Source organism: Nansenia antarctica (genome assembly GCF_963989245.1).
Source record: "Nansenia antarctica genome assembly, chromosome: 5".
Classification (NCBI taxonomy): Eukaryota; Metazoa; Chordata; class Actinopteri; order Argentiniformes; family Microstomatidae; genus Nansenia; species Nansenia antarctica.
Genome location: NC_137690.1, coordinates 24,955,184 through 24,978,339, shown reverse-complemented (window position 1 = coordinate 24,978,339; position 23,156 = coordinate 24,955,184). Strand labels below are relative to the sequence as shown.

Below are 23,156 nucleotides of genomic sequence, written 5' to 3'. Positions count from 1 at the left end.
CGTGTGTGTGTGTGTGTGCGTGCATGTGTGCACTGACCAACACTGACCTAAACTCTGAAGCAGTCTGGTTTATTGCGAGGGAGGATTCACAACACTGCAGGGTGTAACAGTGAAATTAAAACCCTGTGGAGTTAAGTCTTATTTTTCATTTTCACTCTTTTCCCATTTCACTATGGTTACTGCCCCCAGCTCTTGACAGAGGATTTGGGCTTAGTCATACCAACTCTAAATAAGTATGAATATGTATCATACTGTGTATTATACTGTAGATTTGTTCCATTACTATTGAACAGTAAGAAAATCATCAAAAAACACTGCCCACTGTGAATATTATTGCGTCCCTAGCCTCAGCAACATTGGTAATCTGCAGCACTTTGAAGTCACACAACACAAGAGGAATTAGCCTCCTCGCACCCTGCCTTAAATGCTGCCTGCTTAATTAAAAGCTTTAATGAATTATTTAGTTCTTGATGAGACAGGGATCGGGACCAATGAATAGCTGAGTGCCAGTTTCTACAGGGAAATCAGAGAAGCACAGCAGAACACAGTTTGGCCCTCTGGACTCATGGGAGTTTGTTGGGAATACAAATGACGCAAAAACATCAAGTGAAATTATGAAGTATAGTGATGACATCATAAAAAACACCCCACTTTGTTTCATATTGAATGCATTGAGAGACAACAATCATCCTCTCTTCCTCCCAGGGAGTTTTTCCTATGTTTTTCTCCCCTATGGATTGTTTTTCCTTCCTTTTGATTCGGTGTTAGTTCACATAGGCCTAGTTCGTATTGTATTTATTGGTTATATTTGTCGTATTGTTCATGTTGTGAAGCACTTTGAGACAACTGCCTTTGCAAAAAGCGCTATAGAAATACATTTGATTGTTTGCTTGATCATTCAACTCGTTTTAGGTGTACCTACAGTACAAGGCCAGAGATAAAATACCTAGGCCAGAATGGATCCTTATAGGCCTACAGCCTTAACAGGCAAGCAAAAAATTATCTGGCATCAAGAGTAACTGATATAGTTACTGGTTCCTCACCTCTTGCTGAACTCATTCTAAACATAATAGGACAGAGAACTCAGACAGCACGCTCCTGTCTGCCCTTCATACACAGTGCATTACACCTCTGCTGAAGAACAATCACCAAACAGACGAGCCATTAACACCACCGAGTGTTCTATGTCTCACTCCTTCATTCATGAACCTGTATAATTTAATCACGGAGCACAAGTCAACAGTACCCACTGGACCCACATGACCACCCTCTAGGCTATTGAAACACGAGAGAAACTGATTTCAAAATGGTACACATATCCATGACAGGGCCTTTTTATTAATAGATGAAAATAAATGCAAGATAAATAAACAAATAATAATCATAATCCTAATCATCATAATAATCAACCACTGTCAGATAACAAGGTAATGTGTTTCTGTTTTAGACTGAATTAAAAAAAAGCCTTGTCTTGGGAGTGGAAGAGGATTGGGTGATATATTACAATATAGCTCTTCAATTCAAAGTCCCTCAAGGTCCACCAAGCATTCCAACTCCTCTGAACAGCTTTGTTTCTTTTGGAAATAGCTGCAGGTGTATTGGAGTCTGACTCAGTGAAATAAGACGACAATGCCACAGTCCTCTGCCAGCCTGACAAATTCTGTTCTGACAAAACAAAAACCAGTGACAATAACAAGTGGAACAATAGACAACTCCCCAAAGCAGTATGACATACAGTATATGTGAGAAACACATTATTTGTCTGGCTGGAGGCCCAGACAACACACTCTTTCTCTCCTGCTCCATAGTCCTCTGTCTCCACTCAGCCTGCCCCCTACACTTCACATTGTATTATGGTTACATAACCGCACAAACTTCAAGATAAACCTTGAAATCAAAGTTGCCGCATTGCTGGGAACAGCAGCTAAACAGAACAATAGCATAAGGTAACCAACCAGTCAACATGTCTGACATGATAACAGAGATCACATTATGATGTCTGTGAGGCAACATTGCACTCCGACTGTATGGGTTCAGCTAAGGTCATGGAGCCCAAGGCTTATTAGAGGATCATTAATCTGTGATCCAGTGGTGAAGAATAAAACGTTGATTTTGTATAGTGCCTAAAACTGGACCTCAAGCCACTGATGGAGTATCATGCATTACTTTCTGGCACTCTTTTTCAGAAGTACTATGCCACAGTGACATGTAGATCATGTTACAAAGATAGTTGAAGGTGATTATCTCGTCGTTTGCGTCATTATTGCGTAGTCTTCTTGTGGATATGCATTAGATACATTAATAGAGCTTTCCACTTCATAAACCCACACACACACACACACACACACACACACACACGCAGCCTACCTTGACTGCCTCTACATGTGTGACTCTGTCAAACACCATGTCGTTGACTGTCACTATCTGGTCCCCGACCATCAGGCCTTCTTTTTCGGCAAAAGATCCAGGTTCCACCAAAGACACATAGATTCCCACACCGTGCTCGGACCCTCCGCGGATGCTGAACCCTAAACCCTCATGGCTCTTGCTGCGTCTCAGGGTCACTTGGCGCATCTCTCCGAGAATCTCTTCCATGAAAGCGCACCCCGGCGGCGCGGCCAAAGGAGCTGTCCCATCAGCAGTGGTGCTGAAACCGTCCGGACACGCCGCCGACGACGCATGACAAGAAAGAGATAGCTCATGCGGATTCATAAAGTGTGTAGTCGTGGGATTTGGGACATGATTAGCATTGCCTGTTTCTCCAAAGCTTTCTGAGTTGCCACTGTTCGCCAGTAGGTCCGTCTTAAGATAGAGGCCCTCGGAGGTGTACTGGTCAAACAGCAGCTGGTCGGAGCGCGGAATGACCAAGCGCAACATAGGCAGTAGTTGACGTTTGTTCGGTGAGTTGAGGATGACTTTGAGAGTTTGGACCAAATCGAAGACGTTGCGCTTGGCGTGGTAAACATTGAGACAGTGGATGAACTGCTCCCTCTCGTAGTCGTCGAGCAGCAGGTTGAGAGCGTTGTGCAGCTTCCGCACGTTGGTCGAAAGCGCACGGCCGCCCGATCCAGTCGAGTTCACCGTTGTGTTGAGTGAAACGCGCTCTAAATCCGTGCTCATCCTACAACTTAGCCGAAAACACCGTAACACAGATAGGGATGGTCGGATCAGGCATCTTTTTAAATGCTGTTGTGGAAGTCTCTCCTCTCCGAAAACGCTGGACCGCAGCGTGATTCCAGGAGGAAGTCAGCTTGGAAAGGGGTCATCGTTGCGCGCTGTCATTTAGGAGAATCACATCTGCTCAGCATTCTCCTTCCATCTTCGACCGTCGGCACCTGTCAGTCAGTCAGATTTGGAGCTGCTATGCCAGTGAGAAACAATGAATGCAATCAAAAAGTTGGTCAAAATAAACTGTTATTTAGAAATCCATTAACAAATAGGACACATTGTTGAAAAGTTGATATTTAAGAACAAATCTGTATAGTAGCGCGTTTTAATGATTCCTTGTGCAGCTGATAGGTTTTTGACTTGACTTCACAACAGCTTCAAGTTTACACGCGTAAGATCCTGTCCTGGATATATCCAAGAAGACGCACCTAATCTGACGTTTTTGCCCGTCAATCTCAAGCGTTCCAAAAAGTGCCGTCTGCGTTATTCCTGATGGTTTCATTGGCAGCAAGATTATTCAGAGTAGGGCAATTAGTCCTCCATTTACCTACCTATAACCACTTAACATGGTTAGGAGAAATTCGAGTCGGTTGATCAGTTGCAAAGCAAAGTGTGAATGAACAAGGTATTTGTTTCCTGTTAGTGTACGTCTCAATAGTTTGCCTCAATGAGGTAGTTGGATCCTCGTCTGACGGTGATGATTTCACGCTGCTCACTTACAAGCTGTGCTGACTTGCTCGCTCAACCTCTCTGAATAGGAAATGACGCAGTTCTGTGCGTGCGTGCGTGTGTGTGTGTGTATGTGTGTGTGTGCGTGTGTGTGCGTGTGTGTGTGTGTGTGTGTGTGTGTGTGTGTGTGTGTGTGTGTGTGTGTGTGTGTGTGTGTGTGTGTGTGTGTTGCTTAGAAACTGACAACGCACTGCTACTGCTTCCAGACATCTAAGCTTATTTCTACTACAAGTAATCAGCAGTTCCAGTCCCTAAAATACGTGCATGAAGTATATCCAGGGAGAGCAATCTAATTATTTCCATCGCTATACAGGTTTATGCATTGCAACATATACTTATCAAATATCTTCCTGATGTTTACTCACTATAGGTCAGAGGTTTTGTCTCTTCTGCGTTTCAATTCGTTGTTGGCTTTCTCTTTGTATAGAAGTACAGTACCAAACAATAAGCGTCTAACAGCCTCTTAAGCTCATAAAAGCTGCATAAGCAAACTCCCTCCTCAGTCTACTCATCCCATCCCTTTAGCTCCACACCTTACCAGGAGCTATTTATAAACACTGCTATTTTTGGATAGTTGTCTTCACCATGACAGAAATAAGCTTCCACTTTTCTATCCTCATAATGAGTCTTCCAGATGTGATCCTGGCTTAGATCTAGGGAGGGAGCCCAAAGAACCAGAATGTACATGTACTCCCTGGTAGGGACAGATTATTCAAACAAGTGAATTTGAGATTGGAGAAGCAGCCACATTGAAACCAATTAGACAACACAGTGGACATGATGCCATTACATCACATTGTTCTTCATCCCTGCACAACATGCTACCTGTTGAGGAGCAAGGTATGTTCTGTCTGTCTGTCTGTCTGTCTCTCTATCTATCTCTCTCTCTTATTCTCTCTCTCTCTCTCTCTCTCTCTCTCTCTCGCACACACACACACACACACACGCACGCACGCACGCACGCACGCACGCACGCACGCACGCACACACACACACACACACACACACACACACACACACACACACACACACACACACACACACACACACACACACACACACACACACACACACACGTCAAAAAACTTGAAACCGGAATGTTCAGTTGAGTCAATGTAACAAACAACTCCAATTAAAGATCTCATGAGATAATGTATTTCCTCCACTGAGCTGTGAAACAGGTAATAATCAATCAACTCCAGTTCCTCTAAATCCACCGCATAAATTGATAATTAGTGAGGGAAGAAAACAGAAAAATGGATCACAGCATAAACTGGTTCTCCAGACTTCCCATCCATTGTGCAACCCTAAATATGCCAATTGCTTGATCAGAACAGCTTCACAAGACAATAGAACTTTTCTGTCTTAATAACATGGGCTTAGTGCGTGTCTGAATTAAGTTGAGTGGGTGAATTAAGCTTTATCTCCAGTGGCTAGTTTAATCCTCACACTCCTCTCTTCAAAGCTAGGCACAGATACTTCCCTCCTCCTCACCAGAGTATTAAATAACTACATTATGGCTTTGTTATTGCTCCCACTAGTTCATTCCACATGAAAGGGAGAGGGAGATGAGACAATGCATTTATGGTTATAAAACATCTCAACAAAGGGGAATGTGTCTATGTACCGGATGTGTGGGTGCACAGTGTTGTTATCAGGAAGGTTGTCATCTCAACCTTTTCTTTTCTTTTACCATTTCAATACATCCCAAATGAAATGCATTGGATTGTGACAGTATTAACTGGTGTGGCAACATGAGCTTTATGAATATGGCCCTTCACCACATGTGAGACAAAGGTCGTTGAGAGGAAAGACCTGCCCACCAAGGTAGAATAGACCTGGGCCCAGAAGTTCAACATTGTTCATCTGGATGAGAATTATCCCAATAATTTTTTTATCGAGCAGGCTGATTTCCCCTATATGACTCAAAATCAGTCAGATAGATCTGCTCCTGGATAGCAAAAACTAATCAGGATCATTCTGATCCAGATTAAACATTTTGAACAACTAGGCCCTGGTGTTGAGTGCATTCAATAGAAGAAATGCTTCCCCATGCCAACAAATCATTAGCCATATACAACAGGATCAATAGGCCTTTTTCAAACCTCCAACCAACTGATGTTAAAACTAGGTCTTGGTCAGGTTAGTAAAATTGCATTTTAAGGACCATGTCAAAATCACAAAAATTGTTTTACTGATTGTATTGGACATAGTAATGTACAGTATGTTATATTTGTATAATGTTATGATATTGTATGATGGGTAATGCTAAGATAAACAGGTAATACAGAATGATATGGAGGCAGATCAGGATCACACATATTGTAGATTATACACATTTTGGAAGGCTCATCATGAAATGATGTAATAGACTCACCACAGACAAATGAGCAACCACTTTGCGGTGTGCTATTCTGTGTCACAGGTTGTAATTGTTGACTACATAATTCACTGTGAAACCACCCAGAGACAGAGGGAAGGTAGGCGTAAACTCACTGGAAAAAAGCCGATCATTAAAGGCTTCTGTTTCATAAGCTATCTGAATAGAGCTCTTAGCTGCTTCACTGCGTACCTCTCTTTATTTCTATCTACCATTCGTGACGACAGCAAAAAGTACCTGACATTTCCCTCTCTGGTAATTAAAGCCCAGACCACTGCACTTATACTGCACAGAGAGAGAGCCAAGATTCTCTGGCCAGCTACACGTAATTTACACCGACTTGGGCTCCTATTTGTATTCCAGTCCATAGCCCAAATGCAGTCCTAAAAAAGGTCCGTAGACATTATTACTTTTTATTCAATTTAGCACTTAAGTGAAGAAGGCCTAATGGAATTAGGGAACAGTGTTATTGCATTAGTTTCATTTAATAATACAGAAGGACATTTTATTTTTATTTTATTTTTTACAAAAAGCCCTGCAATGGAAACTTCAGTAATATAAATGTTTTGGTTTGTATTTGGACAACCACTTTCTATTCACAACACACACAGGAGGTAGTGATTAGGCTATGACAGTTTATTATGCTGTACACTCATATGGATTCAAATGTGTTGACAGGATAAGTTGAAACAATGTGTTTACAGCATGCTTGACCAGATGATAGGGAATGTGAGTGGCTATGACAAGCAGGGAGCAAATACCCCCTGTCGTTTTCTGTTAGATGAACAAGCGTATACAGTAACACATTTCTTGACAGGATAAGTTGATTAGGTGTTAAATGTTTCGAACATGCTTGACCAGATGCCTGCCTACAGTGTGGCTGATTCCATTCATGATAGTCATATGGAATGCCAGTGGCTTTGACAGGCAGGTAGCAAATACACTGTTGTATACAGATATTTCTCAACAATGATATTTGACAGATTTTGAAACACTGCACAAGACATAATCTCAATTCAAATCCAATGGAAAATGTCATTCGTTGTCAGAGACATGCAGCGATGACCACTACTGATGCCATGACAACAGAATTTTCTCAGGCATGAGACAATTCAGATATGAATAACTTCATTCCTCACGATGACACAGGTGAGCCTGGTTTGTCTCTCTGAGAGACTCTTATAAAGCAGTGTACTGATGGGGTATGGGGCTCTCAGCGAAGCAGCTGGGGAAGATGCCAATGTGCCCAGCACAGTGTCCCTCTAGCCACTCCTCATTAACTGGTGGTTTATGATAGAGAGAGAGAGAGAGAGAGAGAGAGGATTTATTCATTAACAAAGACAAATTAGCCAGACCATTAGGCTATGGCAATATAATTACAAGCCTGCGCACTTAAAAATGCACAACATTCCATAATGTCTCTTATTACCTTCACCGAGAATGTCAATGGTGTCTCCTTCACTGAACTCCAAGTCCTCAGGGCCATCTGCTGCATAGTCAAACAGCGCCACCATCTGGTAGAGAATGGTCCTGTTGGCCAGGGGGTCCTCAGTCTGACACAGCGGAGCAGAGGGGATTGTTGTTGTTGTTTTTAAACACAGTAACCCACATAACTCTCTCAAATAGACGATAGAAGCAAGGCAGTAATAGTTGAGCTCAATCCATCTGTGTAGTTTATGGTACAGGCGACTGTAGATCATTTACCTGACACCACAGGGTGGCTCTGCCTGCCTCGGCCACCTCCGGCAGGTCCTGGAGCCCCGCGTCCACATCCAGAGGGCTCAGGGCCGGGGAGCCATGCTGTCTGTGTCTGAGGGGGGAGAGGGGGAAGGGGCCACCACAGGGGGAAGAATGGGGATTTATTTTTAGTGTAGTAGCAGCACTTGTTAAAATCGGAGGTGACAGAAATGGGTTGGCAGGTCTGCAGTTACCTGAGGCGCAAGTGCGAAGCTGGCTGGCCCAATTTGTGTGCAATTCGTTCCTGTAGTTCATGGTAAGGTGTGTCCAATGGGACACTGAGAGCCACGGTGTATCTGTAGTGTACCTTCACTATCACCAAGCCTGCCTCTCCTCCCTCTGCTGAACCATAATCCTGTCAAAGAAACAAGGTTAGATATGACACAGGAAATATTCTACAGTGTGTAGATAGCACCCAAAATAACTAGTAAAGACAGGTAAACAGTTGTTCTCTTATCTCAACGGAAAATGACATGGAAACCCTCAGGAGAATGGACCCACTGTCTACTAAAATAGTAGTATTTCTGGATTGGCTAGATCTAAATGGAGAGAACTCTCCCTATTGCACCCTATTGCATACGGTAGACGGTGACACAGGCGTGTCAGTAGAAAGTGGAGCAAGCTTCTTGAAGGAAGTCCATTAAGTCCATGTTGGCACCGGCATCAGAACAATTTTACTGTAAGACCCTTTTTTCCCATACAAAAATAATTCAGGTCACTCTGACATGCTGAGCCATAAAGGCTAGTCTTAAATAGTCCAGTGCATATTTTTATCTGACTAACTGACTATCACTTCCTCCCCTGGGCTTTGCAGTGACTTAATTAGGCCAAATCAGCATTATTCCTTCACATGCAACACTGTGAACATCGTCTTAATCATGATTATACCCAACTCCATTATTGAACACTGACAAATGATTCTCCTGAAACATTTGTTAACCTATCCTTGAATTAAAAAAACACCAAATCAACCTTAAATCTCTTTTTTGGACCAGCTACATCATTTTGGAGTTCTATCACATTTGGGTCAATGTTCCTGTTCTAAGTAGTCACACAAAAGTTCATATTATCTCATCAACATATTAAATGATTAATCTCAGTGAAACTAAAAGTACTAAAAGTCATTGTCAGGAGCACCAACAGCCGGGCCAGGCCCTTAAAGGTACCTGTCCTTAAAGGTACCTGTCCAGTGGGGCTGCGTGCTTCAGGCGAGTACTGGGGTGGCGATGTGACTGGCATGGTGGCGGTGTCGTAGGACGGCGGTCTCGCTGCAGCTAGAAACCCTGCAGAGAAAAGACAACATCAAACAGACTGAGTGACAAAGAAAAAGTTAACATGACAAAAAAACAATGATATCCAATTTCAAAGCATTTATCGGAATGATGATTAGATATATAGACAATTTTTAGATTAGATTAGATTAGATTCAACTTTATTGTCATTGCAGAGTACAAGTACCAGACAACAAAATGCTGTTTAACATCTAACCAGAAGTGCAAATAGTGATATAAGAAGATGATATAAAAACATGATCTCATAAAATGAGCGGTATTAGGAGGATGTTCTGAATGTGTGCTGGCACCACGCCTTCCCTCCTCAACCAGGGGGGGTTTGAGAGGAGGTGAGCCTACCTCGGGGATGTGCTACAGGACCGGGAATGGTCTGTGGGCGGTTGGGCGGCTTCAGGCCTGGTGGAAGGGGGATCCCACTGGGGACACTCTGCGGAGGAACACAGTTGTGGTAGTCAAGGAAACAGGCTCCTCTCTGTACAGTACATTTCATTACAGGAGTGAAGTATGCAAAGAGGCTAGAATAATCACGTCTATTCCCTTGGCGGTAACAATGAGTCCGGTCATTTCATTCCGAGGATATTGAACAACCATGTCATTGTCCGGTTCATTCTAGAACCTCTAAGCAGGTTTTTTTTTTTTTTTTTTGCAACTTCTTCCCTTGACACATCACTTTTATGATCACTTTTTGAGACCCAAGGGGCACAATGCAAATAATGCACTGTTCAGCAAATCTAAATAGGAAGCAATGAGTGGACAACCCTGCCTTGACTTATTCAGGATAGAATCCCGCTCCATACAATGTAAAGATCAGGTTAGAAATCTTGTGTTATTTTTGACTCAGACTTTAAGAGTTTAACTTAACTCCCACATTAAGTCAACAACAAAATAGCATATTACCAACTTAAAAATATAGCGAGAATTAGGGGTTATATGTCCAAGCAGGATCTTGAAAAACATATCCATGCTTTCTCTAGCAGGTTAGACCTACGGCAATGGCCTTTTTTCAGTTCTCTCCAAACAGGCACTTAGACAATTACAACTTATTCAAAATGCTACTGCAAGAGTCCTGACTAAAACTAGGTTTGATCACATTTCTCCCATTCTTAGATCATTACACTGGCTCCCTGTATCTCACACAATAGATTTTAAAATGATGCTTCTCTTCTACAAATCTCTGAATGGTGTAGGGCCAAAATACATCTAAAACAATACATCTCAGAAGACATTAGGTCAGTCCCATCTCTATCAATTTTTAAAAATAAGCTTTAAAATCCGCTTTAAAATAAGCGTTTAAAATAAGCTTCTGTTTGGCTTTTAATTGACTTTATTTTAAAGAGTTAGGCTAGTTTTTTTTTTAACTGATCGATTTGTTTTTATTTATTTATTTTTAACCTCAACATTTTAAATTGTTACTGTATCTTAGTTTGTTTGGCTTTTAATGGTATATGTTGACACATTTTTCACTTTTTATTTAATGTTTTATGCAAAGCACTATGAGTCTACAGTAATTTGTATGAATATGTACTATACAAATACATTTGCCTTGCCTAAAATGTGAAACTGCTCCTAAAAGTCTGTCATAGAGTTCACCTTCATGAACTTATTGTCAAGTATCATATGAGGGCATATATAGAAACATAATTACATTCTTGTCTTTGTTCTTGGTGACATCGACTGGTTCCAGCAGTGTCATCGGGACGAGACCTTTCTAAAGGAGGAAGGACACAGAAGAGACAGAGAGATGAGTGGCAGAGGGAATGGTTAACAGGCTAAATCAACTCAATACAAATCCAACAGGGGACACTGTTACGACTCCCAGCTGTTATGGCACTACGTCTAGGGGTTGTAGGGGGAGTCCAACAAAAAGGTCCCCCAATGTACCCCAGCTTACTGTGGGGGGAAACTAATAATGAGCCATGTTAAGCCACATTATGTAATAACTGCACATTATGTAACAAAAACCTAAAATGTAATAAAAAGTCACTTTCAATATGTAATAACACCGCATTATGTAATAACCTGCACATTATGTAATAAATCACCTGAACACAAAATGTAATTAACGTTTGCTTTATTATTTAATAAATGTATTACATATTGTGCAGGTTATTACAAAATGCAGGGGTTGCACTTTTTGATCATGAAAGTTTTTATTACATTTTGGGATTTTGTTACATAATGTGCAGTTATTAATACATAATGAGGCTTAACAAGCCACAACAAATAAAACTAAATAATGACTTAACAAAAACGGTGGTGATATTACAAATACACAAGCCACAGGACAACAGGTAGACTATGAGCGGTGCCAACTCAGAGAAATCAAAAATAAAGTGAAAACCAAACCAAGTGTCAAATTACAATCCTAATAGGCTACCTACGACATCCACTCCTTTGCCTGATGTATATAACAGAGGTGAGTCTACGTGATGAAATGTATACCCAAGGGTATCTCACCTACACACCTGTTTCCTATGGCTAGTGTGTGACAAAAAAGAACTCAAACTAAACTATGTTTCATATAAAGTAAATGAAGAGACAAACCAAGTTTAACAATAAATAATTGTACGTAGTCGATAACCTAAGACTAAAAAAGTAAGTCTAAGAGTCGACAACAAACAAAACACAACCAAACAGAAAGCCAGTCGACTAACAATGAGGGACAATGAGGAACATTCAAACAGACGGAAAGCCCTCCAATTGGTAGATGGGCAGCCCTCTGCTTGGATGGAAGAGAAGAAGGGGAAGGTTCTTCTCACCTGTCCATCATGTATGACCGTGGCCATACCGTCTCGGTCCACCTCACTGAAGATGAACACCCGGGCGCCGCCTGGCACGGTCAGCTGACCAGGGCCTCTGGCCATATAGGGGTTGGTCAGACGCATGTAGCGAGAGTCCCTGCCAAAGAGACCATGTCACAAACGCACTTCCCACAAATAACATCCGGAAAGGACTGCAGTTGTGATGGATTCAGACATCATGAGCGTTGTCAACCGTGACAGACTGAAATGAGATTTATTTTATTTTCAATACAATTGAAAATCAGTGTAACTAACGTGACTTACTCTTCGTTCCCTTTTGGCTGATAGTATCCAGGTTTCTGTTAAAGAGAGGACAGAGTCACAGTCAGGGGGAGATGAACATGGTAATGTTGTATGGAATGTCAAGGCTATAGTAGACAGACAAGACAGTATCCAAACACAGATGAGCCTCACCTGTATCCTGAGAGGTTCAAAGCCACCAAAGTCATCATTGGGGATCAAAGAGGTAATAACCTGAAAGTAAAAAGGAGAGTCCTGTCCTCAGCTCATGTCCGTCTGACAGTGTGTACACCCGGGGAGGCAGAAAGCGGATGAAAGATTCATCGTCATGCACGGAACAGAATGGTATCAAATACGCCCTTCGTTCCATTCCATGCACTGGCCCCGTCCTCCAATCTCCACCTCCACCGGCCGCCCCCTGGTGTGCACATAGAGCATGTAGCCAGTCTGTAGACATTAGTGTGGCGCAGTGGCTGCTGTACCTTGGCTTTGCCCAGGAAGTCTCTCTGTTTCAGCTGCTCTATGTCCTGTTTCCTGGGGCGGAACACATCTCCCTCGGGCACAAGGAGGGGGGCTAGGATCTCTCCCCTCTGGAAAGGACGGAGGACAGGACGGAGGACAGGACGGAGGACAGGACGGAGGACAGGACGGAGGACAGGACGGAGGACAGGACGGAGGTACAGAGAGAACAGCTCAGTCAGCAACGCAGTCAAGATGGAGGACAGGACACCGAGTGTTTACAGAGCGGTTACCAAAGTCAGCAGTACTTTGTGCTGTGTACAGCACAGAGAACCTAGTGATGTTTCTGGTGTTCAACTTACAGAGAGATAGTCCAAGGCCACTTCCACGTTCCCCGTCCGGCCTGCTCCCTTCTCCGCGGAGGCCGACATCAGGATGTCCTGGGCCTGGTCCCACTGGCCCATCCGACAGTGGACAGCTGCTGCATTATACAAGACCTGCCCGACAGGAGAGAAAGGGACGCATCTCATCAACTCTCTCCATATGCTCACACAGAGAAGACATACTCATCAACTGCCAGCCTGAGTTATACATACTTCGATTGAAAACTCTTGATAAAATGTAACTCTAAACAGAAATACACGCATCATTGGGGGCTGCCTGTGATACAAAGGTAATCCAACTTGAACAAATAATGGCCAGCACTCACAAAGTACAGTTATGTTCTAAAATGTTCATCCGTAACAAAAAGTCCCACATGATTGGTTTCGCTCACAAAGCCTTCCTTTGTGATTGACAGAATATACAACCATATGTGAGTGCTAGCTATTTTGGTGTTTATTTGTTAGACCCAATTCACTTCTCTCCCCCTTTGAGATATTAAAACAGAGACTTGAAGGGACTGTCTCTCTTTTCATCTCAAATATCCAGTTCATATTCTAACTGAATACATTTGTTTACAGCAAATATTTATTTTGTCAAAATGAATTCCTACGTACGTCCAGAGAGCATACTGCACAACACAGGATGTCACAGGGGTTTGCCATGGCTGTAGCCCTGAGTCGATACTCAGGAGACAAACACAGGTGTCTAGCAGGCTACATGTGCTAGGAATGTCTTATCTTCATGACAAGAGGTATTTCAGATTGCGTAAACCCCAGAAACCTTTTTTCTGAAAACCTTTGTGAAAGAGTCTTTGTCTGAGGTACCCTCCCAGGAGTATCTGGCTGGTGAACTCCACTATGGAGGTGTTGACACGAATAGGGTTGGGGAGAAACTCACTCAGTATAGGCTGGTGAGGTAGAAATCAGAGGACAGGCTCATTGTAGTGCGTGGAACGGAATGAGGAATGGCTTTCTTCATTCTGTTCCATGCATTACAATGAGCCCCTCCTTCATCTCTAACACTCTAACACCATTTGATTGATTTGAAAATAGGCAACATTTTGAATCTTGCATTATTCAAGCTGGTGTGTGGTGGGAGATATCAGACCAGGGTGTGACTCTGACCTGCCAACTGTGGAGTTTGAAGCGTAGGCCCAGCTGTCTGTAGTCAATGACCAGGTTTCCTCTCATGTGTTTCTGAGCCCAGATACAATCCGACAGAGCCTCCTCCAGCCTGCAGCCGGAGAGAGAGAGAGAGAGAGAGAGAGAGAGAGAGAGAGAGAGAGAGAGAGAGAAAGAGAGAGAAGGAGAGAGAAGGAGAGAGAAGGAGAGAGAGAGAAAAAGAGAGAAAGAGAGAGAGAGAGAGAGAGAGAGAGAGAGAGAGAGAGAGAGAAAGAGAGAGAAATAAAGTAGGTGGGGGGAAGAGATAGCAGGGACAGGTACAGGTTAGCTGTCTCATATCATCCAAACCAATCAAGAATAGGTAGAACCACTTATCTTCCAAGGGCAACTAGAATCCAGATACACACAATTCCACCTGCCCAACCACATTCAATGGAAGAGAAAGGTAACATTGTTTGACACAGAGAAGTAATTGTGTGGTCTCTTCTCATCTCTTACTTGTCGGCCAACATGTGCACTCCGGCTCTCTGGTAAAAGGCAACGGCAAGTCTCTCATCCTTTGCTATGGTCAAGTTCAGAGCCTAGAGATGACAAGGGGACAGAGACATATCAAACACCACGTATTGCTTAGGATATTTATCACCATCACAAACACATGCACGCACCCCCGCACCCCCGCACACCTGCACGCACGCACACACACACGCTCTATTTTCTTCCACTTAAGACAAACTACTCTTGGGGAGTAGAGATTTACCTCGATGGCAGGATCCAGGTGGCCCAAGGTGAGGTAGGCAGCAGCAGTGATGAACAGTGTGCGTGAGGTGGGCTCTGTGATCTGGTCCAGTTTAGAGAGAGCCCCCTCCCAGTCTCGAGCGTCCACTGCCTTCACCGCCTCATCCCACAACCGCAGTAACTCTGTGTACAACATGCTCCTGGGATTTGACGACAGGTATGTTGTCAAGTGAAGAATAGAATTGGCTTACACTGAGAGTATACCACTTGTCACAGTGAAGAACAAAGGGACATGCATGACATCATTATGAAACAACAAGAACAACCTGTTTTGTAGGCACATTTCACATGACAATCAATCATCAAACTGGAATGACTTCCTTGAGCACATCCAATGCCTCCCTTAAGATCTACACTTAAAATATACATGATTAGAAAAACTAAAACACACTTGCACTCACACACCTGAAATAAGACAACGAGGAGAAGTTGTTGTCTAAGCGGAACCCCGCAAGAGTCCAGAGCCAGATGTCCAAGGTAGCAAGTCTCCCTCTGGGTTCCAACAGGGAAGTGAGGTGAGATGCTGGCTCAGGCTGAATGATGTAGGGTCAGAAGTTAGTTAGTCACCTCCCTGCTCAATAAGGAAGTCCTCCCCCATTCCCCAGGGAGGGGGAGAGGACGATTACAAACAGGGCAGGGAACATCCCAAGAGACGCTCGGAGAATTGCACGTAGGCCTAACTTTCAATGACAATGTTGTGCTGACTCAATAAGAGTAGTGGAGAATATCAGACACACCCATTGACCGTCATGCAAATGTGGTTGATGAAACATGACTAGGAAGTGTTAAAATAATTCCAGGCATTCAGATTCAGGTGATTTGTGACACCTGATATTATTTTAGGAGGAAGTAAAAAGGAAAATGATCGGAAAGATAGCCAGTGTTTGTCTTTGCCAAACCACAACACACAGTATTTTCCTTGTTGTAATTTCGTTTTTGAGTTAGATGTGTTTTATTTGTTTAGTTAGATGTGGTTATTTGTCCATATCTGACCCAATATAATGTTACTCGGTTCCATAAAGCTATTGCAGGCGTAATCTTTATTTGCAAACAAATCTGGTCCACACCATGTTTGTAAACAGCAGATGCCGACCATGTAATAGGCCGTGTCTTCAAATAGACCGCTGCTTTGTTTGAGGAGTCTAGCATCTTTGAATTGACTAATGGGTTTTTGTCACACCCAGCATCAACGATGTGTAAACTAACCTTACAATGAGGTATAATTAACTAGAGGTACAATGTTTGACGGCGTCGTTATCTTTTACGCGATATGAAACAAGATGGTTAAGCAAAAATTGTACATGCATTTCCATGGCAAACTTATTTCAGAGCAACTCATTTACCTAGGCGTCCGGAGGACCTCCCGTCCACGTGGCGGCAGCAGAGAGCTTCTCTTCTGTCGGGACTCCCAGATAACAGCGAGTCAAGGGGAAGTTGCGTTCCTGCAAACGTTTCGCAGATTTGTATCAAGTTAGTTTCAAACTAGCCAATCTATTTAGACCTGCGTTAGGCTATCTAGAATGTTTAGTTATCAGCTTCTACATAGACTACGTTAGGTGTAACAACAAAGCCAAGTGTAACGATGTCAGTCATGTGATAAAAGATTCATATCATATGACACGTTATGGACCTTTAAAATACGCCTTTGTATTGCTCAGGCTTTCATTTATTCACATTTTTAAAATGACAAAACAGGGGGTTGTTGTTCTAACCTTTTTATTTCTGCTCTATGTAGAGACGCAGGGGATTCCAAGCAGGCATTTTCAGGTAACTTTTTTCTCGCTCAGGAATCAGTCTTTTGATGTAATATTGTTGCCATGTCATGTTGTTGTTGAGTACTGTTGGTTTAGACGTAGGCTAGAGTTTAGAGAACCATTGCATTTGATTAATGTCAACAGTGTGGGGGTAGTTTGCTCTTTGGAAGCATGTTTGGGGCTGGGGGATGCAGAGTCAGCATAGCAGTAGAATAACATTGGTTAGGACAGCAGACCGTTTACTAGAGCTAGACTAATGATCCCTAGTAATACACTTGCACAGTCGTGGTGGTTACACGGTCATTGCTAATAATAGCCTCTGAGGCTCTTCTTTGTCAATGCCAAACAAACAATGCCACAGTCAATAAGATGACTCAGACACAAATAAACAAAAGACAGAGACATAAACATACACACAAACAAACATCACTTATTTTCGTTACATAGCCTATTATTATTGTGATTTTGTATCTGAATGCTGCAATGCCAATGTTGAGGAACCAAAGACAAATAATTGTACTCTTATTTACATTGAGATGTAATAAAAAAGGATTCTGATTCTGAAACATATTGTTATCATTGCATTTAATAGGTCAAGCATCATGGAGACCACACTGACCCAAAGCCCCAGTTCACAGAGAAATATTTCTCCCAAATAATGGACCACTTCAACTTCAACAGCATGGGCAATGGCACCTACGACCAGCGGTATCTAGTCACGGGTGAATACACATTACTGTTCACTTTTTACCCTCTGTACTGTATGTCTTATTATGTCTGTGTTAAATGAATGCCCTCATTCGACTGCCTTGATGGTCTGTGTCCTCCACAGATCAGTACTGGAAGCGAGGCTATGGACCTATCTTCTTCTACACTGGCAATGAGGGGGACATCTGGGAGTTTGCCCTGAACTCTGGATTCATCACAGAGCTGGCCGCCCAGCAGAAAGCCCTCGTGATTTTTGCGGAACATGTAAGAATATGACACGTCACATGTGCCGACCTTGTGACGTGACAGAAGTTGTGAAGTTACTCAACAGTGTCACAGATGAAGCAGGAAGTCACCCGAGTAGTGCTGATATCTGTAACATGATGAACACAGTTGCCTTGAATGTCTGTCTTATGTTACACTTTGGCCCACAGAGATACTATGGCAAATCCCTTCCCTTTGGTAAGGACTCTTTCAACATCCCAGAGGTTGGGTTACTGACAGTGGAACAGGCCCTAGCAGACTATGCTGTCATGATCACTGAGCTGAAACAACAGCTAGGGGCTTCAGCATGTCCAGTCATTGTCTTTGGGGGGAGGTAAGCACGCCCAAATGTTCTAACAAACTTACCTATGATTTCAGTATTTGGTTCAGTGGGTTCAGTGGGAAGAAATATAAGGGGGATTTTATTCTTGGTAGGAAAGGAGAAAGTTTCACGTTTAATGAAAAACCTGTTCCAAAACAAATTCAAAGCTTGAGCTATGCTTTAGATAAAATCCTAATTATTTGCTGGGGGGCAAATTCTTTATAGAAATCCAATTAATTCCCAATTTGAACCCTTTATCCGTAAGAGAGATAAGAGACAAGGGTTCATACAACGTTTGTTTTTCCCCCCTCTCTTTCAGTTATGGAGGGATGCTATCAGTCTACATGAGGCTGAGGTACCCCAACATCGTAGCAGGGGCTCTCGCCGCCAGCGCCCCCATCTTGTCCACTGCAGGGATGGGAGATTCTAGGCAGTTCTTCCAGGATGTGACATCTGTATGTTCAGACAGCCTAGAAACATTATTACAGTGACCGATGATACACAAAGACTGGAGTTAGTCAATATCTCGGCTGTTACACTGTTCTCTGTTGAAGTGACCTTATGTTTTTCGTTGCATTGTGCAGGATTTTGAGAATGATTCCCCAGAGTGTAGGGATGCTGTGAGAGGAGCCTTCCAGAAGCTGGAAGACTTGGCTCTAGAACAAGGTAAAGTCTGCTCTGGGGCAATATAAGACTATCCTCACTATAAATAGGGTCATCAGTTCAAAGAATATTGTAAGCCATCTTCATACTTTAGGAAGTATACCATGTCACTAATAATAACACCACATTACTGTTACTATCTAATCTAACCTATGAATAACCTATGAATATCATCACAATATATATACGTAGATAATTTGTAGGGCTAGTAGTAGTAGTAGTGGTAGTAGTAGCTTCTAGTACCCATGGTGTGATCCTTCTTCATTACAGTAACAATGCATGGTGGTGCCCCTTGTATGTCTGTCCTCCTCCCTCAGACTATGGCCGTATCAAGTCAGAGTTTTCCCTGTGCAAGGCTCCATCTTCTCAGAAGGACATCCACCAGCTGAATGGGTTCCTGCGTAATGCCTTCACCCTCATGGCCATGCTGGATTACCCCTATAGCACCCACTTCATGGGCAGCATGCCTGCCAACCCAGTCAAGGTAGGCCTACCTGCTGTTCACAAATACTAACACCTCTCCTGACATTGGGTCAGGGTTGTGCTGGGTTTTGTCATTCATGATGTCCTTCATTGTTGAACCGCATTTTACATTTTTGGCATTAAGCAGACACCTTTATCCAAAGCGACTTACAACAAATACATTTGACTAAGTGAATCATCTATCCACCAACCATAGCAAGAAAAGGTAATCTATGCTCAGGCCAGGGGCCATTGGCAGAAGAATCTTTTTAAACTAAGAACATAACTCTGTACCTATAGGTGGCCTGTGACACTATGCTGAGTGGAGCTGACTTGCTACAAGCCCTCAAAGACACTGCCGGTAAGATAGAAAGAGGTTTCCATTAAGCTCTCTTCAACGATCCTACATTTCTACCGCAAGGCTACTGTGTCCTGGGTATACATGTTAATTCCCACCAGAGGGCGCTCCTCTATATCCTTTAGCATTTCCATACAAAATAGAACATTCAGGGCCAGTTTCACAGACAAGGCTTAAGCCTAATCCTGGACTAAAAAGCATCTTCAATGGAGATTTTACATTGAAAGTGTGATTTAGTCCAGGACTAGGCTTAAGCCTTGTCTGTGAAACCGGCCCTCAGTCTACCAGTACCTATAATGGTCTATCTCTTGTTTTTGCTGAATCACCCACAGGAATAGTGTACAACTCTACAGGGGCACTGACCTGCTTTGACCTCTATAGCCTGTATGTGGAGTGTGCTGACCCAACCGGCTGTGGACTGGGCTCTGACAGTCTGGCCTGGGACTACCAGGTACTGTGTGCGTAATAACCGAACCAATACCATCTGCTCTACGTTCATCAAGTAGGGAAAACATCCAGTAGAGCTGGATGATGTGAAATGGATTTAATGTATATTCACTTACATTGATGTCTTCTCTTCCAGGCCTGCACAGAGATTGAGATGTGCTATGAGAGCAACAATAAGACTGATATGTTCCCCCACATGCCTTTCACTGGGAAGCATAGGGAGCATTACTGCTCCAAGCGCTGGGGGGTGATACCTCGTCCCGGCTGGCTCAGGACTCAGTTCTGGGGCGACGGTAAGCACCATCTGCTTTTCAGCATTTACTTTGCATTTAAAGTGTGCCTTGGCAATTCAATCTCCATTTCCTTTTTTTTTTTTTTTTTTCTTCTTCTTTTAAGTCTATTTAATTCCACTGGTCTATTTCATTTTTCCATTCATGAAGACTTCTCAATGATAATGTGTTCTTCTTGTCACTGTGTTCCTCTGTTCAGCGCTCTCCACAGCCAGCAACATCATCTTCTCCAATGGAGATCTTGATCCATGGGCCAATGGAGGGGTAAGAGATGCAAAACATGTGAACTTATTGAACTTGATTGGATTCATCTCTGTCACTTTTAGTATCTACTTTGCTTTTGTGTTGCTTAGTTGTAAACCTTCTGTTTGGTAGGTGAGAAAGTCCTTGAGCTCATCACTGATCGCTATCAACATATCTGAGGGGGCTCACCACCTGGATCTGAGGTAAGAGGACAGGCACTTCCCCCCAAACTACGTTGTGTCTGGCTTGTAAGTGGAACAATTGTGTCCTGTCGGGGTTGGGCCGAACAGAATCATGCCCTCAGTCAAGCGGCAGACCAGAGAGGCTTTGGGCAGGCTAACTGGATGGTTCCTCATGCGCTGCGGACAGAGGGGTAAAAATAGATTTGAATCCTAAACTTGCCCTGCGAGCCGCACTGCTCATGTTGGCGTGTAGCATAGACCACTGTGGGAGCAATCAGCCTTAGCCGACGGACGCTTCCATAACTGACCTACAACATGCCCAGAGTAGTACGGGGGTTACACTTCATCCACTCCATTCTGCATGACATTATTTGCACTGTAATATTTCTTTTAGTTTGGCTCGATATGGTGGATGCTCTCAGTGCAACACACAGAGGGATGGGGTGATATGCCAATCTTACTGTGACATTTTGTTTTCGCAGAGAGTCCAATGATGCAGATCCAGTATCAGTCATAAATGCCAGAAAGCTGGAGTCAGAGACCATTGCTCAGTGGGTGAAGATGGAGAGGGGAAGATCACAATGGAAATCACTTTAAAATGGGTTTCAATGATGATTGACACAGTTGTAAAATGTAGTTCAATAAAGTATTTTTTTTATTTCCACATTTGTACAAAATTAAAGCAAATCCGTTTACAAAGTGTGCTTTATTGTAAACCAAGTGACGGTAACTACACAGGTTGTATGTATATGATTTAGAATGTGTAGACCAGAACCAGACACTGGTCCCTTTTGACCCAGGCCTTGACTTAGCATGTTAGCTTGTTCATGACCAGACTTAGAGATGTCCCTACTGTAGCTAGTAGGACAGAAATTAGTAAATAGATATGGGTGTGCTAATGTAGGGCCTCCAGTCCCCTTTCCAGACGAGGCTCTGAACACACACCTAAGCATTGCAATAGACACAGGCTCATAGTTTCACTGAAATGTTGAGGCTCTGAACAACCAATATCATAAGTAAAATACAAAAACCCCACTCCATATCTTTCCAGTTTGGTTTCATGGGGAGGGGGATCTATCTTTTAGTATATATTATTCGACTCCATAATGTGACAGGATTTGGACCATTATTTTAAACCATGTTAGTATCACACTACGTTGACTTTCGAAGACTGTGAACTCACAACTGTCTTCAATGTGGTATCAAAAGCTCCACTAATATTTCATTTGATATTTTATAAAACATGGCTTTAGGAAATGGCTTATTTCAACATTCATAACAAAACCAGAAATTGATGTTTACGTTTTTTGAGAATAATAAAATCAGCATATCTTTGGTTTAGAAGTCATGCTGAACAACATCTGTGCTTAAATGAAATGAATGGGAGCTGACCAGCCATATTCTGACTGGGGAGAGGGTGAGGGAGCCCTTGTTGTGATTGGTATGCACACTCAGCATGTGAAGTATACTCAATGAACACAGAGGGACTAATAAAAAAGAATCAACTCACCACTACTATGTAAAAATACACCTCTTTGCACAATAACCATCCACATTTCGATAACAAAACAGCAATGTATGAATGACACGTCAAAAATAGTCTGAGGCATTAAGAAGAGAAATAGACGATAACATTTCATAATGTCGTCCAGGGCAACGCTGAAGGCACAAGTGATACAACAACAGAGGAGGGGAGAGCTGAACATCCAGAGAACAACAGATCACACACCACGCACTTAGGATGGGGAGTTTGGTCTCACTGCAAACTCTTCAATTAAATACAATCACACATATATTCATCTGAGTGAAACATAAAATCAGGACATTCAGTTATTTACAGGAATGACAGTGAAGTCGGAGCTGCAACACAGCTCTGCAGAATCCACATAATGAATAAGTCAGTTCATCCTATGTTACTGTATACCGAGACACACTACCAATCCACTCAAATGAAATGAACTAAAATTAAGCTTAATCTCTCAGGTCCAATTTGTCCAACTTAACATCACAAATATCAACTCAACCCTGCACTTGTTTGACACCACGACAACATTTTGAGGAAAAGAAAGGAGGAATAGAATAACAATAGTAGCAGCTGATCAGTGAAATACAAAAATCAAACACAAGGAAAATTAAACAGTGCTCGCAGTCCCCGTATGCAAAAAGCTTCACAGTATGCAAGTTACTCAGACTATTCCATGGCAGATATAATGGAAAACCTTTTCAACCTCCATCTAAATAATTTTCATTTGAGGCTTGAAAGTGAAACCGTCCAGGGAGCGACACTGGACGTTTCAGCTTCATTTCCTGAACTCTTTAAGCGCCCAGGACGGGAGTGGGCACTGGGCATCCAGTTT

General features: G+C 42.8%; 3 protein-coding genes across 3 annotated transcripts in view; 1 reads left to right on the top strand and 2 right to left on the bottom strand.

Annotated features, from left to right (window-relative positions):
- The window catches only part of whrnb (whirlin b), a gene marked incomplete at both ends in the record, with an annotated part of 40,087 nt that extends 36,967 nt beyond the window's left edge, over positions 1-3,120 (bottom strand). The window contains one exon of the mRNA XM_080531510.1: positions 2,368-3,120. Coding sequence (XP_080387636.1) covers positions 2,368-3,120 — 753 coding nt within the window. The remainder of the gene's footprint in view (positions 1-2,367) is intronic.
- A 4,336-nt stretch (positions 3,121-7,456) lies between these two features.
- On the bottom strand, positions 7,457-15,242 carry noxa1 (NADPH oxidase activator 1; the record flags this gene model as incomplete). Its single annotated transcript, XM_080531509.1, has 15 exons — positions 7,457-7,557; positions 7,707-7,830; positions 7,982-8,087; positions 8,209-8,369; positions 9,197-9,297; positions 9,646-9,733; positions 10,952-11,014; positions 12,066-12,204; positions 12,372-12,406; positions 12,522-12,581; positions 12,830-12,937; positions 13,169-13,303; positions 14,315-14,423; positions 14,810-14,892; positions 15,069-15,242. 15 exons carry the CDS (start codon positions 15,240-15,242, stop codon positions 7,457-7,459), a joined length of 1,587 nt encoding a protein of 528 aa, XP_080387635.1.
- Positions 15,243-16,779: 1,537 nt separating this feature from the next.
- dpp7 (dipeptidyl-peptidase 7) lies at positions 16,780-21,434 on the top strand. The gene is made up of 13 exons (XM_080532116.1): positions 16,780-16,873; positions 17,453-17,582; positions 17,693-17,832; positions 18,003-18,166; positions 18,474-18,609; positions 18,739-18,820; positions 19,135-19,301; positions 19,580-19,640; positions 19,970-20,088; positions 20,221-20,377; positions 20,574-20,638; positions 20,750-20,820; positions 21,282-21,434. Exons 1-13 carry the CDS (start codon positions 16,790-16,792, stop codon positions 21,394-21,396), a joined length of 1,491 nt encoding a protein of 496 aa, XP_080388242.1. The 5' UTR covers positions 16,780-16,789; the 3' UTR covers positions 21,397-21,434.
- Positions 21,435-23,156: the final 1,722 nt, after the last annotated feature.

Excerpts from the sequence above, each read along its gene's own strand:
- dpp7 (XM_080532116.1), top strand. The coding sequence starts at position 16,790 with ATGACAAAACAGGGGGTTGTTGTTCTAACCTTTTTATTTCTGCTCTAT. Across the intron at positions 17,833-18,002 it reads TCGTGATTTTTGCGGAACAT|AGATACTATGGCAAATCCCT; the intron begins GTAAGAATATGA and ends TTTGGCCCACAG. Across the intron at positions 18,821-19,134 it reads AGACTTGGCTCTAGAACAAG|ACTATGGCCGTATCAAGTCA; the intron begins GTAAAGTCTGCT and ends CTCCTCCCTCAG.